Source organism: Lontra canadensis, unplaced genomic scaffold (assembly GCF_010015895.1).
Source record: "Lontra canadensis isolate GAN:19392208 unplaced genomic scaffold, GSC_riverotter_1.0 scaffold73, whole genome shotgun sequence".
NCBI lineage: Eukaryota > Metazoa > Chordata > Mammalia > Carnivora > Mustelidae > Lontra > Lontra canadensis.
This window is the reverse complement of record NW_022631067.1, coordinates 121,575-135,624: the sequence shown is the minus strand read 5'-3', so window position 1 is coordinate 135,624 and position 14,050 is coordinate 121,575. Positions and strand designations below refer to the sequence as shown.

Here is a 14,050-nt window from a genome sequence, read left to right as displayed (position 1 = left end):
TCACATCTTATTTTTCCAAAGTCTGATTCAATTTAGGCTTAGCTAATTCTCTTTCAGACTGACAGCCACTGAGTCATGCTAATATGCACAACAAAATTCTTCATAAAATGCCTCTTTTCTGTTGTGTTCTGCTTCCTGACAAACAGCTCAACAGTGAGCCCCAAATCACGAATTCCGTATACCACACTTCTGGGGTGAGTGTGGCGAGATGTCAGACCAGCAACCTGAAAAGAATAATATTGCTATTTTGTCATTAGCCAGTTCCTCTAATCATGTCATCTTGAAATGATGCCTATGAATTCGACAAAGATGAACAGCTCGACAGACAGTCTGGCACCACTGTCCCTTCATCGGCCTCCCGGAAAACCCATCCCAGCCAGATAAATCCACGGAGAGAGGAATGGCTTAAAATGACTAAAACTTTCTGTACCTAATCCTCAAGACAATTGAAAAAAAATGAAGATCTCCCACCTAAGCTGCAAATAAAAATATTTGGAGTTTTCCAAATTATTACAAGTTCTTCAAAGATAGGAGGGAAAAGGGACGAGGACTGGAGGCAGGAAGGGGAGGAAGGGAATATGAGAGAAGAGGGAAAGAACAGTTGGAGAAGGAAGAAAGCAGGAAAAGAAGGGAGACTGGGAAGGGGAAGGTCAGCTGGAGAAGAAACTCTTTGCCCTCTTCCATGAGTAAGGGGGAGCTGAGCAGAGCGCATCAAGACGGCATCACGAAGCTATCTCAGATCTGTGGAGAAAATGCCCTTTAGAGCAGAAGAATCTTCAGTTCTCCTGTGTTAGGATGTTTTCTTGCCCTTTCTTTCCTCCTAGGCTTGGACGCCATGACAACGGTCAGCTGACCCAGCAAACACAACCCTCTGCAGATTGCACGGTGGCTGGTGGAAGGGAGCCGCTGTTTTTGCTGTTGGAAATGCGGAGAGCCCCCCGGCCAGCTCTTTCCTGTGTCAGTGAGTGCCTGCAGTGCACCTGGGAGAAAGCCTACCAGGATCACAGGAGAAAGGTAGGAAAGCTGAATGTCAGCCCAGATGGCTCCGAGCAGGTGCCCAAGCAGCCCCCACGGATTGCCAGGGCTTTCCCTGGAAACCAAAAACTAATTTTATTTTCAGAGATGGAATGGTTGGAATGGTGTTTCCTTAGAAGTTTGGTCATATATACTGCCATACGATGAAAATTCCGTTAAATGGATTGCGGTCTTTTAGGACTCTGAATTATGGCACATTTATAAAGTACTTAATTTTTCCTAATTGACTTGAAAGTATCTTAAGACACAGAAAAGCGAGGAGCCCTCTCCCCTGTCAAAACAGCATTTGCCCATGGGAACTAAAAGCCACCTTTTATCTCCATTAGGAGATATGCTACTATTTCCATTATTTGATGCAAATGTGGATATCATTTGAGAAGGTCACCTTGTGCTTTTGAAATGGCCTGCCATGGTGGTCTTATGCCTCCGAGACGTCAGTGGGCCCATCCCCCTTCACGAGGCTCGGCCGGTGCAGTCTCTCCAAGTCTGCGTCCCTCCAGGTTGAGAAATGCTCTAAGAGGGGAGTAAGCTGGGAAGGGGGCGTCGCTCTGTGACGCTCTGAAGGCATCTCGCCAGGGAGGGGACCCCAGGTTCCTGCAAGGATCCAGGTGAGCCTTTGCTCCTCTCGGGATTCTGTGTGCCTCAGTGGTGGTGACGCTGTGGCCTCAGGGAGGTCACGCTTACCGTAAGGCTGTTCTGGTGTCCCCCATACCTGGGCCCTGTACCTGCTGTCCTCCCTGGGAGCCCGGCCGTCCCAGGGCTCATCCTCACTTCCTCAGACCTCTGGGCTTCCTGCGATCTTCTCTGTGCCCTCTTTTAGGAAGCACATCCCCATCGCTCTCTGGTTCCTCGGTCTGCTGTCTCTTGTCACCACGTGATTGATGTAATGTATTCGTCTTATCGTGTTTGTTTCCCCCACCTGGCCAGGGGGTGGCCCCATGGTGCTGCTCTGATGTCCGTGACACCTGGAGCACCTAGTACATCGTGCTCAGCGGGGAGAAACTGGAAGAGCCCTTACGGTAGTAAGAACGAGACCAACAGGCACGGCTTCTTCAAAGGGCAGATGAGAATGTAAGCCATGAGCATTTTGTTGTTCACGTGTGCGTCCCAGGGACCAGCAGGCGGGTGACACCCTCAGTGTGAGTGAGTAACCGTGCTCTGCGCCTGAGAAACACGAGACAGAGAAGATTTGACCCAGTCATCGTATGGAGTGGGGAGCTGATGACTAGGGAAACCTGGCATTTGGCGCAGGACCTTGGTGCGGTGCTGGAGCCTGAAATTACCTTGTCCTGATGCGCACACCTCTGAGATAGCTCAGGAGCACACGCTTGCTGGGTCTGAGTAGGGACTGCTGAGACATCCCAATAGCACGTGGCCAGCAGCCGAGGTCACTGGGCCGGGGAATCCGTGATCCCAGCATCAGGTGTTAAAGGGAGGGCCATATGTCTCACCTGGGAGGGGACCACATGGAGACAGGGAGAAGGTCTCAGATACAGTCAACTAAGAAAGCTGAAAAGAAGGGAACTGTGGGTGTGGAACGGAGCAACTGGGGCCAGAGGGGCCATTCCAGGCAGGGACTATGTCAGGAGTCTTGGCAGGGATTTCCTGGAGAGGGGAGGAGAAGAGAGGAGAGGAGAGGAGAGGAGAGGAGAGGAGAGGAGAGGAGAGGGGAGGAGAGGGGAGGAGAGGTCAGGATAGGGGAGCGCAGGGAGTGGGCAGCACCGTCCCTGTGGAGTAGAACACATTGTGGGAAGACAAGACTGTGATCCAGACGGTGGAGGCCCCCATGAAGGAGGGGCAACATGGGCATGCAGAAGAAGGAAGGGAGAAGAGGAGCGCGGGCGTTGGGGTTGGCCAGGGCATTGGGGATGGCGGCCGCACAGAGCTGCCTGGAGGCCACAGCAAGAACCAACTCCAGATCTTACCAGTGGGCACGAAAACTTGGCTTGAAACAAATTCTTCTTCCATATTAAGAGTAAGGGGAGTCAGCTCTTTGGGGTTACTTAGTTTCTTACTGCTTGGCTGAGAATCCTTGGGAACATATAGGACCTCAATGCGTCCCGTGTCCAGAGCATCTCTAGGATGGAGCTCCTTGTCCCCAGCCCAGCGAGCATCTGGACGGAAGGTCAACAGGACCTTCTGTCTCAGAGCCTAGACATCCATTCATGCTGAAAATAAAATTAAAATGACCTTCATAAAGTAGACATTGCTACTGATATTTCCCAAACATAATAAAATATAAATGTCTTAGTCCTAAGGCAGAACTTAATTAATAGGGAAACACTAAAGGTACTTACTCCCTGTGAAGTTAGAAATAGGACAAGGGTGCCTGCTACCTTGTATACCTTTTGAATTGTGTTGGAGGTATCAGCAAACGGACAATACAAATCTGTTAGGCATGAAAATGTAGTGAAGTAGGTATTGGGTTTTTTTTTCTTTCTATTTGTAGATGAAATGATTAAATATCTAAAGAACCCAGAAGAATCAATGGAAAAACAAATATAAATTGGGAAAAATAATTGCAACTTACAGCACAAAGGGTTAATATCCTTATATAGAGAGAACTTCTGAAAAGAAAAAAAAAAGGCAAACCATTCCATATAAAGATGGGCAAGGGGGATAAATGAAAGTTCACAGAAAAAGAGTTGCAAATAGCTCTTAACCTATAAAAAGTTGGAAAAAAAATATAAAAGTTGGTCTACTTCACTTGTAACAGAGAAATGCAAATTAAACGTGCACCATAATACGATTTCTCAACTAGCAGGTTGACAAAGATCCCCCGAATTGTTGGCCGTGCTCTAGGGAGAGCGGCACCGTCTGCTGTGCAGGTGGGCGCGTGGCAGACATGGCCCCACGGAGGGTCTAGCGGTCCACAGTCAAACTGCACATGCATTTAGCCTTCAACCCGGCAGTGCCCGTTCCAAAGGCACCCTGGCAAAGATCTGAAAAGAAATTGCAAAAGATACTAATTGCAGCAGTATTTGTAATAGCAAAATTGGAGCGAACCCAAATGATCATCCAAAGCAAGCCGGGTGAGGCGCTTAGGGTGCTTCACACTACAACGCGCTATGCAGGTGCGAAAAGGGACACGAAGCCTCTCTTGATACCACTACAGAACTACGTCCAGAATGCGTTGTGAAAAGGAAAATGCAATGTGAAGAAAAATGTGTAAAATATGCTACATTTGCCTAAAAAAGAGGGGATGGAAATATATATACACATACATACAAATATATTGGCACATACATACTGTGTGTCCTTTATTTTCAGAAGTTAAAGGAGTGATAGTAAAACTAGGTCTGTCAACAGGGAAAAGGGCAAAGATGACAGGATGGAGCCTAGACTTCTTAGAAAGAGTTCTTTGTCAGATCTGACTCTGGAGACAGGTAAATATTTCACAGAGCATTAAACAAAATTAAACTTGGGAAGCATTCCAAAATACTGAAAATAAAATGGACCAAAATGTAGAAGCAATTGGTTTCATAACCACATTGAAAGGGCCTGTGGCAGCTGCCTTTGTCTTTTTAGTGTGGGTCTTTCTTTTTCGTTGTGGAAGCACAGCCCGCAGCCGGTGCTCTGCGTGTCGCAGGCGCACAACACAGCGGTTCCGTGACCCTCTACACCGCTCCATGCTCAGCTCCACAAGTGTCGTCGCCGTCTGTCACCGTGCAAGGTTATGACAATATTATCGACATCATTCCCTGTGCTGTCATTTCCATCTCCCCGACTTACTTGTTTTATACGTGGAATTTTGTGGCCCTTAATGCCCTTTACCTGTTTCATCGTCCCCCACCCCTCTCCCCTCTGGCAATCACCAGTCTGTTCTCTGTATTTATTTATTTTTTTAAGATTTTATGTATGTATTTGTCAGAGAGAGACACAGCGAGAGGGAAAACAAGCAGGGGAAATGGGAGAGGGAGAAGCAGGCTTGAGGGAGAAGCAGGCTTTCTGCCGAGCAGGGAGCCCGATGCGGGGCTCGATCCCAGGATGCTGGGATCATGACCTGAGCTGAGGGCAGATGCTTAACGACTGAGCTACCCAGACACCCCTGTTCTCTGTATTTATGATTGTGTTTTTTGCTTGTTTGCTTTGATTTTAGGACTCCACATATAAGTGAAATTGTATGCTATTTATCTTTCTCTGACATATCTCACTTAGCATTGTGCCCTTTGAGTCCATCCGCATCGCCACAAATGGCAAGATCTCTTTCTTTTTTGTGGCTGAGTAGTATTCCATTACACGTATGCACCACATTGTTATCCCGTCGTATGTCAGTGGACACTCGGGCTGCTTCCGTAGCTGCCTCTTGTTGTAGAGAGCGCCACAATGAGCAGAGGGCTGCACGTATCTTTTCAAATTAGTGTCTTCATTTCCTTTGGGGAAATACCTCGCAGGGAAACTACTGGACCCTACGGTATTTCTATTTTTATTTATTGATTTTTTTGAGGAACCTCCCTACTGTTCTCTGCAGTGTTTGCACCAGTTTACCTTCTCACCAACAGGGCATCAGGTTTCTGTTCTTCCCTCTTCTCCACACCCTCTCCAATACTTGTTCTTTCTTTCTTTCTTTTTTTTTTTTTTTTTTGATTCTAGCCATTCTGACAGGTTCTGATTTGCATTTTCCTGACGTGGGGAACGTGGAACCTATTTTCACGTGTCTGTTGGCCCACCTGGACGTCTTCTTTGAGAAAATGTCTGTTCAGATTGTTTGCCCATTTTTAATTGGATTGTTTCTCAGTACTGAGTTACACAAGTTCTTTATGTATTTTGGATAGTAACCCTTATTGTATTTGTCATTTGCTGATATCCTCTCCGGTTTGGTAGGTGGCCTTTTCTTTTTGCTGGAGGTTTCCTTCACTGTGCAGAATCTTTTCATTTTGGTCCCAATAGTTTATTTCTGCTTCTGTTCCCCTTGCCTGTGGAGACAGACCCGTAAGTCTGTGGCTGAGGCAGACGTCCACAAGATGCCAGGATTACTCTTATGGGTTACGTGTGTCTTTAGGGTGGGATAAAGCAAATGAGTAGTCATGTTGGTGTCACTGAGAACTGGAGATTTTAGCTCAGGAGAAGGGAAATGCAGAAGTAAGACCCCTTAGCCTAGCTAAGGGGAATGGGGTTCCGAACCAAAGCTAGAAGGACCAGGGGAGCTCTGTCTATGGCAAAGACCTTGAAAGAACAAACTTGGTACAAACGAAACTCCAGGGAACCCAGACTTGGTCTCTAAATGCCATTCCCCACTGGAAGAACCAGGCTTTCCTGTAGAAATGGCAGATTCCAAGTTGAGATAGGATATATACGTATTAACCCCACATCACTTTGTCACTCCAGAGGGCAAGGAAGCTGTCAAGGTTATTAGCACCTTCTCACGGGCCACAGGTGGGGCACATTGACTATCCATGGCAGTGGGCTGAAACCCATCAAATAGGTCTGAGTCTTTGATTTTCCAATGATATTAAACAGAAACACCATATTGGCCGCCATTGCAAGGGGTTAAGAACCAAGTCCTAAGAGGAGCCCAGTATGTATCCTGCCAACTGAAGCTTGGCTTCATCGAAGTATTCCCGCAAATAAACAGAATGAATGATGGACTTAGAATGTCTCTTTTTTACAAAAACAGAGACAAGCAGACATGTGTACCTTGTGATAAAATATCACAGCACCACCTAAGGGATAGTCTTGCCAGGGAAAAAACCAAACCTGAATTCCTGTCAGTTTACAGGTGGTGCCGGGCATTCCGTCAGCAAAATCCAACTGAGAATGTGCACAGGGCACATTCTCTGGCTTCCTTGTAACACGTTGCGGGGTTGGAGGGGAATGGAGGGAGAACTATCACTCAAAGAGATGCAGGGACACCGGGGTGGCTCAGTCGGTTAAACATCTGACTCCTGATTTTGGCTCAGGTGGTGTTCTCAGGGTCGGGAGATCGAGCCCCTGTCAGCAGGTTCAAGGCTCAGCGGGGCGTCTGCTTGCGGTTCTCTGCCCTCTGCCTCTCCCCCTGGCTCGCTCTCTCTCACTCTAGAATAAATCAATAAAGCTTTAAGCAAAGAGAGAGATGCAAGAGACATATCAAGTAAGTGCAACTTACGGACCTTCTTACTTGGGTCCCAAGTCACACCAGCAAATGAGAAAGAGAGAGGAGGGGAGGGACAGTAGAAGAAAGGGGCAGTGCCTGGATACCGAGAGAACTGTTGTCACCTTGCTGTGCTTACGGTACTGCTGGTCTGTGTCTTTTAAAGGTTCCCTGTATTGCGGAGACATACATTAAAATATTTGAGGGTGAAAAGGATTTGCTTGGTTTGCTTTGCTATCCTCTCAGATGAGGGAGGGCAGCCGGCGGGGCTGAGGGGCATGAGGCTACGTGGGAATCCACTGGCTATTTTTCTCATTTTTATGTTTAAAGTTTATATTTTTTAGAAACGATAATTTTGAGTGAAAAAGGAAGCCAAGTGGTAATGATAGATGGTAACAGTTTCCGTAAATTTAAGAAGGTGACAGTAAAGTGGATGGGTTGTAAGTGCCTTCCCAGCGGCAAAGATGGGGAAGCAGGGAGGGAGTCAGAGGAGGGGGACGTGCGGGCTGCGGGGGGTCTGTCTGGAACCTGAGGGCCCAGGCGCTTCTCCGGGCAGCGGGGTCAGGGGCTCTGCACCTGGAACTGGGCTGTACCGTAGGCCACCTGCTTTCTCGGGAGCCTGCGCAATTCTAGCTCCCGCTCTGTCTGATAATTCTGCAATCCTTTTACTTTTTATAAGAGTGATATAGATACATTTTGAAAAAAAAAAAAGAATAGTATCAAAACAGCTTGATAAAAAGCAGCAAAGCCTGATTCTGAGGCAGCCATGCACAGCCCTTCCAGCAGTTTCTCTTGGTTTTGACCTCCATTTCTCAGAATAAAATGCTCATTTGCCATTTCTTCTCAACATGGAAAGAATCAGTTTTTATTCAGTCAATAACCAATTAAATAAGAAATGTAGATTATTGATAGTTAAGGTGACTATGCAAAACCTTTTACTGTTGAGTCAAGTTGTAACTATATCTCCTTTCTCTTACAATTTCTTGTAAGAGTTAATATTGCCTTGTTTTCATGTTCTTGAGTTTTCTGTATATTTGTAGCTATTTTTTCCCAAATATTCCATTAGTCATCAAATGCTGATGAATAAATTCTCAAACACTCAAAAACTTCGCATAATCTATCAGCCCTGCCCACCTCCCTTCTGCCCCCCTCTGTCTTCTGCTCCCAGCTGTGCGGCCCACCTAACTGCTGGCTAGGGGGCTCCCTTTGCTGGTTTCCCCTGCAGAAAGTGCTTCTCCAGGTTAAGTCCTGGCTTACACCCTCACGTGATGAAGTACATGCGGGGGGTGGCTTTCTAAGAACAGGGGCAGGGAGCTTTTTTGCGGGGGGGGCGTCTTTTGTTTTGGATTTTTTTTTTTTTTGGTCTCCGTGTTAAAAATCCTTCATTCTCCCATCACTCTTTTTTTTTTTTTTTTACAGATTTTATTTATGTATTTGTCAGAGAGAGAGAAAGAGCGAGAGCGAGTGCACAAGCAGGGTCAGGGGCAGAGGGACCAGGAGGCTCCCTGCTGAGAAAGGAGCCTGATGCGGGACTCAGCTCCCAAACCCAGGATCCTGACCAGAGCGGCAGGCAGACACTTAACCGACTGAGCAACCTGGGTGCCCTCCTCTTATCACTCCTGATAGAAAGTTTGGTATGAGATTCTAGGATGGAAATAGCCTTCCCTTAGGATGCTGAAGGCATTGGTCCTCATCATAAGTTAGAGTAATATGAGCTGCTATAACAAATAGATCTTAAATGTATAAAGTATACATGTATAAAATGTATAAATGTATAAAAATGTATATATGTTATACATGTTATAACATATACATATATACGTTATAAATGTATAAAGACCCCAGCACTATCAGTCCCTGCGCCTATTCCCGTGTGTGGATGGCTCCGGACCAGACCCACTCACCTGGGGCTCCTCTGCCCATTAGGCTCTGTGACAACCTGGGTCCTGCTGGGGGGGTGGTGCGTAGGGGTGTGTGTGGGGGCGGGGCAGGGTAGAGCACAGAAGGCACACCTGCTTCGTAGAGACCTTGGCCTAAAACTGGAACATCTTTGATGCTGCTTTGGCAAAAAATCATCAGAGAGCCACACCTCAGTGCCAGGAGTCCTAGGAAGCATGGTCCTGTCTGGACAGGAGTGACAGCTCAAGACTGTGGTAGGGTGAGCGTGAGTTAACGGATGGTCAGCCCTCTGCTTCAGCCAACACCTTCTCTAAAGACTCCTGTGACTTCTGTGTGACCATGGGCATGGGTGTGTGGGTGTTTCTTCCCAGAAACTTTTAGGAAGGACCTCCTCTTTACTACTGTTGTTCTGACATCTTATGATGACATGCTTCCATGAGTCTCTTCGAGTTTATTCTGATAGATTCTTTCATTTTAGAGACTCTGAAAATTCTGTCCCCTTCCATTTTCTAGAAACCCTCCTAGTCCAATGTCCCTAACCCAATACTGAGTCTCTAGCGTCCTTTCATTTTCTCTCCTCCTGGCCGTCTCTCTACTTCTGGCTCACTTTGGGGAGGTTTCTTGCTTTTATCCTCAGCCCCTTAATTCAATTTATTTCAGTTTTAGGGTTTTTTTTCCAAGATTTTATTTATTTATTTGAGAGAGAGAATGAGAGAGGGAAAGGGATAGCTTGGGGAGGTGATCAGAGGGAGAAGCAGACTCCCCGCTGAGCAGGGAGCCCGACGCAGGACTCGATCCCAGGACTCCAGGATCCTGAGCTGAAGGCAGAGGCGTTAACCCACTGAACCACCCAGGCGCCCGGGAGATTTGATTTTAAAGGTAACATGAAAAAGTAAGGTACCGGGTGTGTTTTTAATCCCACCATCCCCGGCATACCTCTGCTCACCACCCCACAGCCCTGGCTAGCCCGCCTCTGGTCCTGGCTGCTTCCACAGCTGGTGACAGAGGGCCCCCAGGTCATGTATGTAGCCGTGTTCCTGCCTTGTTTCTGCTCCTTAGTCTGCCCCTCCCGTCAGGGGCCACGCATCCATCCCTGAGTGTGCTGTCCAAGCCTCTTGCCAGCTAGCCCCTCTGTGCTGTCCTGGCTCCCGCTGCCCGGCCCGCTGGCTTTCACTCCAGGAGCGAATGATGCTCACGTCATCGTTCCAGAGTCACCCGGCTGCTGGCCTTTCCCAACACAGTCGCTTGCGGGTCATCAGCTAATACGTCTGGGAGCTAGTGGTCTGGCTAGGGGTCGAGCAGGGTCTGGAATATGGGGGGGGGGTCCCTTTTTGTTGCAGATGGTAATGCAGGTAGCCCTGATGCACTCACTCCATCATGTTCTGGAAGCTAGGTTTTCTCCCCTCGCTGGCACGTTTTCTGACGGGAAGCTGCAGAGGTCACTTGGAAGTTCATCAGTGTTTCAGGGGCTCATCCTGAACATTCTGCTGGAGGCCCAGAGATCAGGGGGCGGTGGACACAGCCTCATAACTCACTGCCTTAAAGGCCTCTGGCAGGGGCGCCTGGGTGGCTCCGTGGGTTGAGCCTCTGCCTTCAGCTCGGGTCATGATCTCAGCGTCCTGGGATCGAGCCCCAAGTCGGGCTCTCTGCTCAGCGGGGAGCCTGCTTCCCTCTCTCTCTGCCTGCCCCTCTGCCTACTTGTGATCTCTGTCAAGTAAATGAGTGAAATCTTAAAAAAAAAAAAAAAAAAGGCCTCCGGCAACAGAACAGAAATGTTGGCTGGCACTTACGTTTGATGACTTCTTACTCTGTACCTACTTAATTCTCTACTTGAAAACCACGGTGTAGGCTCATCCCCCAGGGCTGCCCGTTTCCCCCACGGAATAACTGGGTTTTGACTTAAGTCCTGAGCCTCATTCAGGACCATCTGCCCCAGGCTGACCTGGAATCTTTGGTGCCACAAACAATCACCGATACTTGTCCCCAGGGCCACAGCCCAGGAGCTGCCCAATCTGGGTTCATGGTAATCACCAGCTAACGTGTGCCCAGGGTCACATGTTGCCCTGCACCGCAGGTCCAGGATGCCCAGCCCCTCGTGGACGCCCGCGCCCCCTGGAGCCTTGGCCACCTCCGCCTGAAACTCAAGAAGCTGAAGGTAATTTCTCTGCTACCTCTCAGGTGCTGGTGCAGCTCGTGAGGAAATGTCAACTCAGAAACTAGGGACGTGGAAAATGCAGGCTCAGTCAGGGATACGTGGTTCCTGTCATCAACGAGACCAGCCGCATCCGCGGCCAGTTAACCTCATGGTGCCGGGATGGAGCTATGGGGCGGCGGGGACGCCGGGAGTCCTCTCTGGTCTTCCCGCCGACCCTTTGTCTCCAGGAAGCGAGGGCGGCGAGGGGCGGGAGTGGATGGCGGTGGCTTTAAGGAGGTCAGTCAGTACCCTTCCTTTAAACAGGACCATTTATTTAAAAAAAAAAAAAAATAAACAAGACCACTTCTTGCCCACCACAGACTATTTCTGGAAGCATAAACCACCGAGTGAGAATAAGACTCTCATGGCTGTGCTGACAGGGATGCCGTGGGGCCTCCACGTGGCTGCCAGTGACAAGGTCCGAAGGGGGCGGACGGGCACGGACTGGGCCCAGGCCAGAGAGCTGGCAGATCCGTCAGTGTTCGGCCCCAAACCACGAGGGTGTCCGTTTCCTCTGGGCTCCGATCTCGTCTTCTAAAATTGCTCTCTTGAAACCTGAAGTGATTTCCTCATTAGCATCCCCATCTCGGAGTTTTGGAGGGTGACCTAATTTCACAAAGACCCGTGGCACCCTCGCTCTTACCCCCACTCTGAGCGCAGGGGATGTGGCCGCGCCCTAATGTATTCCGATTCATAGACAAAGGAGCCCACCCGTGGCACACGGGGTGCTGATGCTTGCCAGCACCTTAAAAGCCGCAGTGTGCTTAAGCCGAAGGAAGTGTGGGGTTGAAGTGACCCTCTAAATAAGTCTGTGCAGTCATGGCCCGGATGTGGCTGGTGCTTCCAGAGGCTCCCTGTGTGTCTGTCCCCAGCTGGAGGAGGAGCGGCTTGCCGTCATCGACAGGGACAACCGCCTGCTGCTGGAGAAGCTGTCTTGCGTCATGAGGACTGGGGGACAGACTGAGAGCGGAAACAACCACACGCACAAGAGGTACAGGGGCCCCCACACCCTACAGTCAGCACCAACCCGGGCAGAGCCCAGAGCGCGCCCCTCCAGGGCCCACACAGAGGAGCTGCCCCAGAGCTGGAACGTTTTCTTGCCGCCCACCCTGCAGGGAGCCCTGTGCCTTTTCCTCTGTCCTGCCTTAATCAAAGTATTTTCTGGGGCTCAGGCTAATTCTGTGCCCACAACAGAACAAAGACACCAACGGCAGCTCTCAGTGTCCCTCTGTGCTGTCCCAAGCCTGCTGCACCGTCTTCCTGCCTAACCCTCATAAGCATCCCATGAGGAAGGGGCCATGGGGAAACGGAGGCAGCAGGCAGCGAGGAACATGGCCAAGATGGCCCCCAGGAGGTTGTAGGAAGCAGATTCCTGCCCCAGGGCCTGTGCTCAGGCTGGGCTCCTGCACTTCCATGTGCAAAAACGGCCCGATGTCCGTCTGGAAAATGCATGGAAGGTCATGTGACTTTGTGTCCAGCGTGGCATGGTGACCGCTCCTGTTTGTTACAGGGGAGCCTGGTGCTGGTGCTACTCTCGACCAACAACATTGTTTTTACCGAAAGTGGGGCTCTCTGTGGAGGTGCAGGACAGCAGGCCTCCACAGTCTTTAAAATCTGCCTACAAATATTTAGAGACACTTATGAACCCCAAGAGCCCCTCTTCCCTAAAGCAAACAGCCCCTGTCCCCTGCACCCTACAAATCCCCAGAGTTGACTCCCTGGTTTCGTCACTGTCCTTTCCGTCCCGCAGTGCCTGTGAGGGATGACTTCAGGCGGGCGGGTTTTCAGAACTGTTCATACTTTAGCCCGCGCCTGTCTCCGAGGAGCTCACAGTGGTTTCCAGATTTCACAAGAAATTAAAATTTAGTTGACCCTCAAGCACCAGGAAGTGTGTCACAGAGGAGGGCTCCACAGGAGGGGCGGACCCTGCATTCCAGCTGGGCTGGCCTCCTGGACGCTGGGTTCTCCAGCAGTGGTTCCACGGAGGTTTCACGGGGAGGTGGGAGGGTGGGGGTAGGGGGACAGGGAGTGGGTCTGGGTGTCAGGAGTGCCTCCATGTCCAACCCCTGCCATTAAAAACCTGGAGGAATGGGTTAACCTCCATTTTCCTGGGTTAGTTTACATTAGATTTGGAATCACTTTCTGCTTTAAAGACAGATACTAGCTGGAGTATAAAATCACTGCAACGAAGTAGCCTAAACTAACAGTTCATTTCCATGCAACTCAATCCAGGACAGGATCCCGCAGGGAGAGCCCCCCACCTGCTGCCCGGATTCTCTTTGAAAAATGCAAGTCCCAGCCAGCCTGCAGGTCACCCCACACCATCGGGTGGCTTCCCCCTCCTCCTCCTCGCCTGCCTGATATGTCACACTCAGGAAATGGGGGAAGAAGGAGGGAAAAGAGGGAGCAGAAGTGATCCCGGGGAGGCGCCAGCCAGTCAGAGGGCACAGGAAGTGCCCGAGCTTGAACAAGGGGCCAGACAGACAGACAGACTTCCGGAAACACAAAAGGGATGTGAGGGGCCAGAGGGGGCCTGCGAAGCCAACCAGCTCCTCCCACACCAGGAAACCGTCTTAACAGGCCCTGCAAGCGACATGCCACCTCCTTCACCCGCTTGGATTTTAAAGCAAAGACCCCCTTGTGCCTTTCCTGCGCACTTCTCTTTGTTCAACTCTGGGCCATATGCCGAGAACAGAGTGTGGTCGCTTTGCATGTTCAGACTCGGGATGACTTCAGCATCACTCCTGTGTTGAAGCAGAGGGCACTGAGCTAATCACAAGGTGATAGTAGAAAATATGTGTCTCCTTGTGATCAGTTTATTGGAACCCCAGCAAGAATGGAAGTCAATGAGT

At 49.7% G+C, this 14,050-nt stretch overlaps 1 protein-coding gene across 1 annotated transcript; it reads left to right on the top strand.

Annotated features, from left to right (window-relative positions):
* The first annotated feature begins 924 nt into the window (after positions 1-924).
* CFAP97D2 (CFAP97 domain containing 2) lies at positions 925-13,690 on the top strand. The gene is made up of 4 exons (XM_032880994.1): positions 925-1,014; positions 11,079-11,159; positions 12,071-12,189; positions 13,431-13,690. Exons 1-4 carry the CDS (start codon positions 925-927, stop codon positions 13,612-13,614), a joined length of 474 nt encoding a protein of 157 aa, XP_032736885.1. The 3' UTR covers positions 13,615-13,690.
* The last annotated feature ends 360 nt before the right edge of the window (positions 13,691-14,050 follow it).

Bases quoted from the DNA above. Each gene is read 5' to 3' on its own strand.
- CFAP97D2 (XM_032880994.1), top strand. From the start codon at position 925: ATGCGGAGAGCCCCCCGGCCAGCTCTTTCCTGTGTCAGTGAGTGCCTG. The intron at 1,015-11,078 runs GTAGGAAAGCTG...CCTGCACCGCAG, and splicing joins ACCAGGATCACAGGAGAAAG to GTCCAGGATGCCCAGCCCCT. The intron at 12,190-13,430 runs GTACAGGGGCCC...AACTCAATCCAG, and splicing joins AACAACCACACGCACAAGAG to GACAGGATCCCGCAGGGAGA.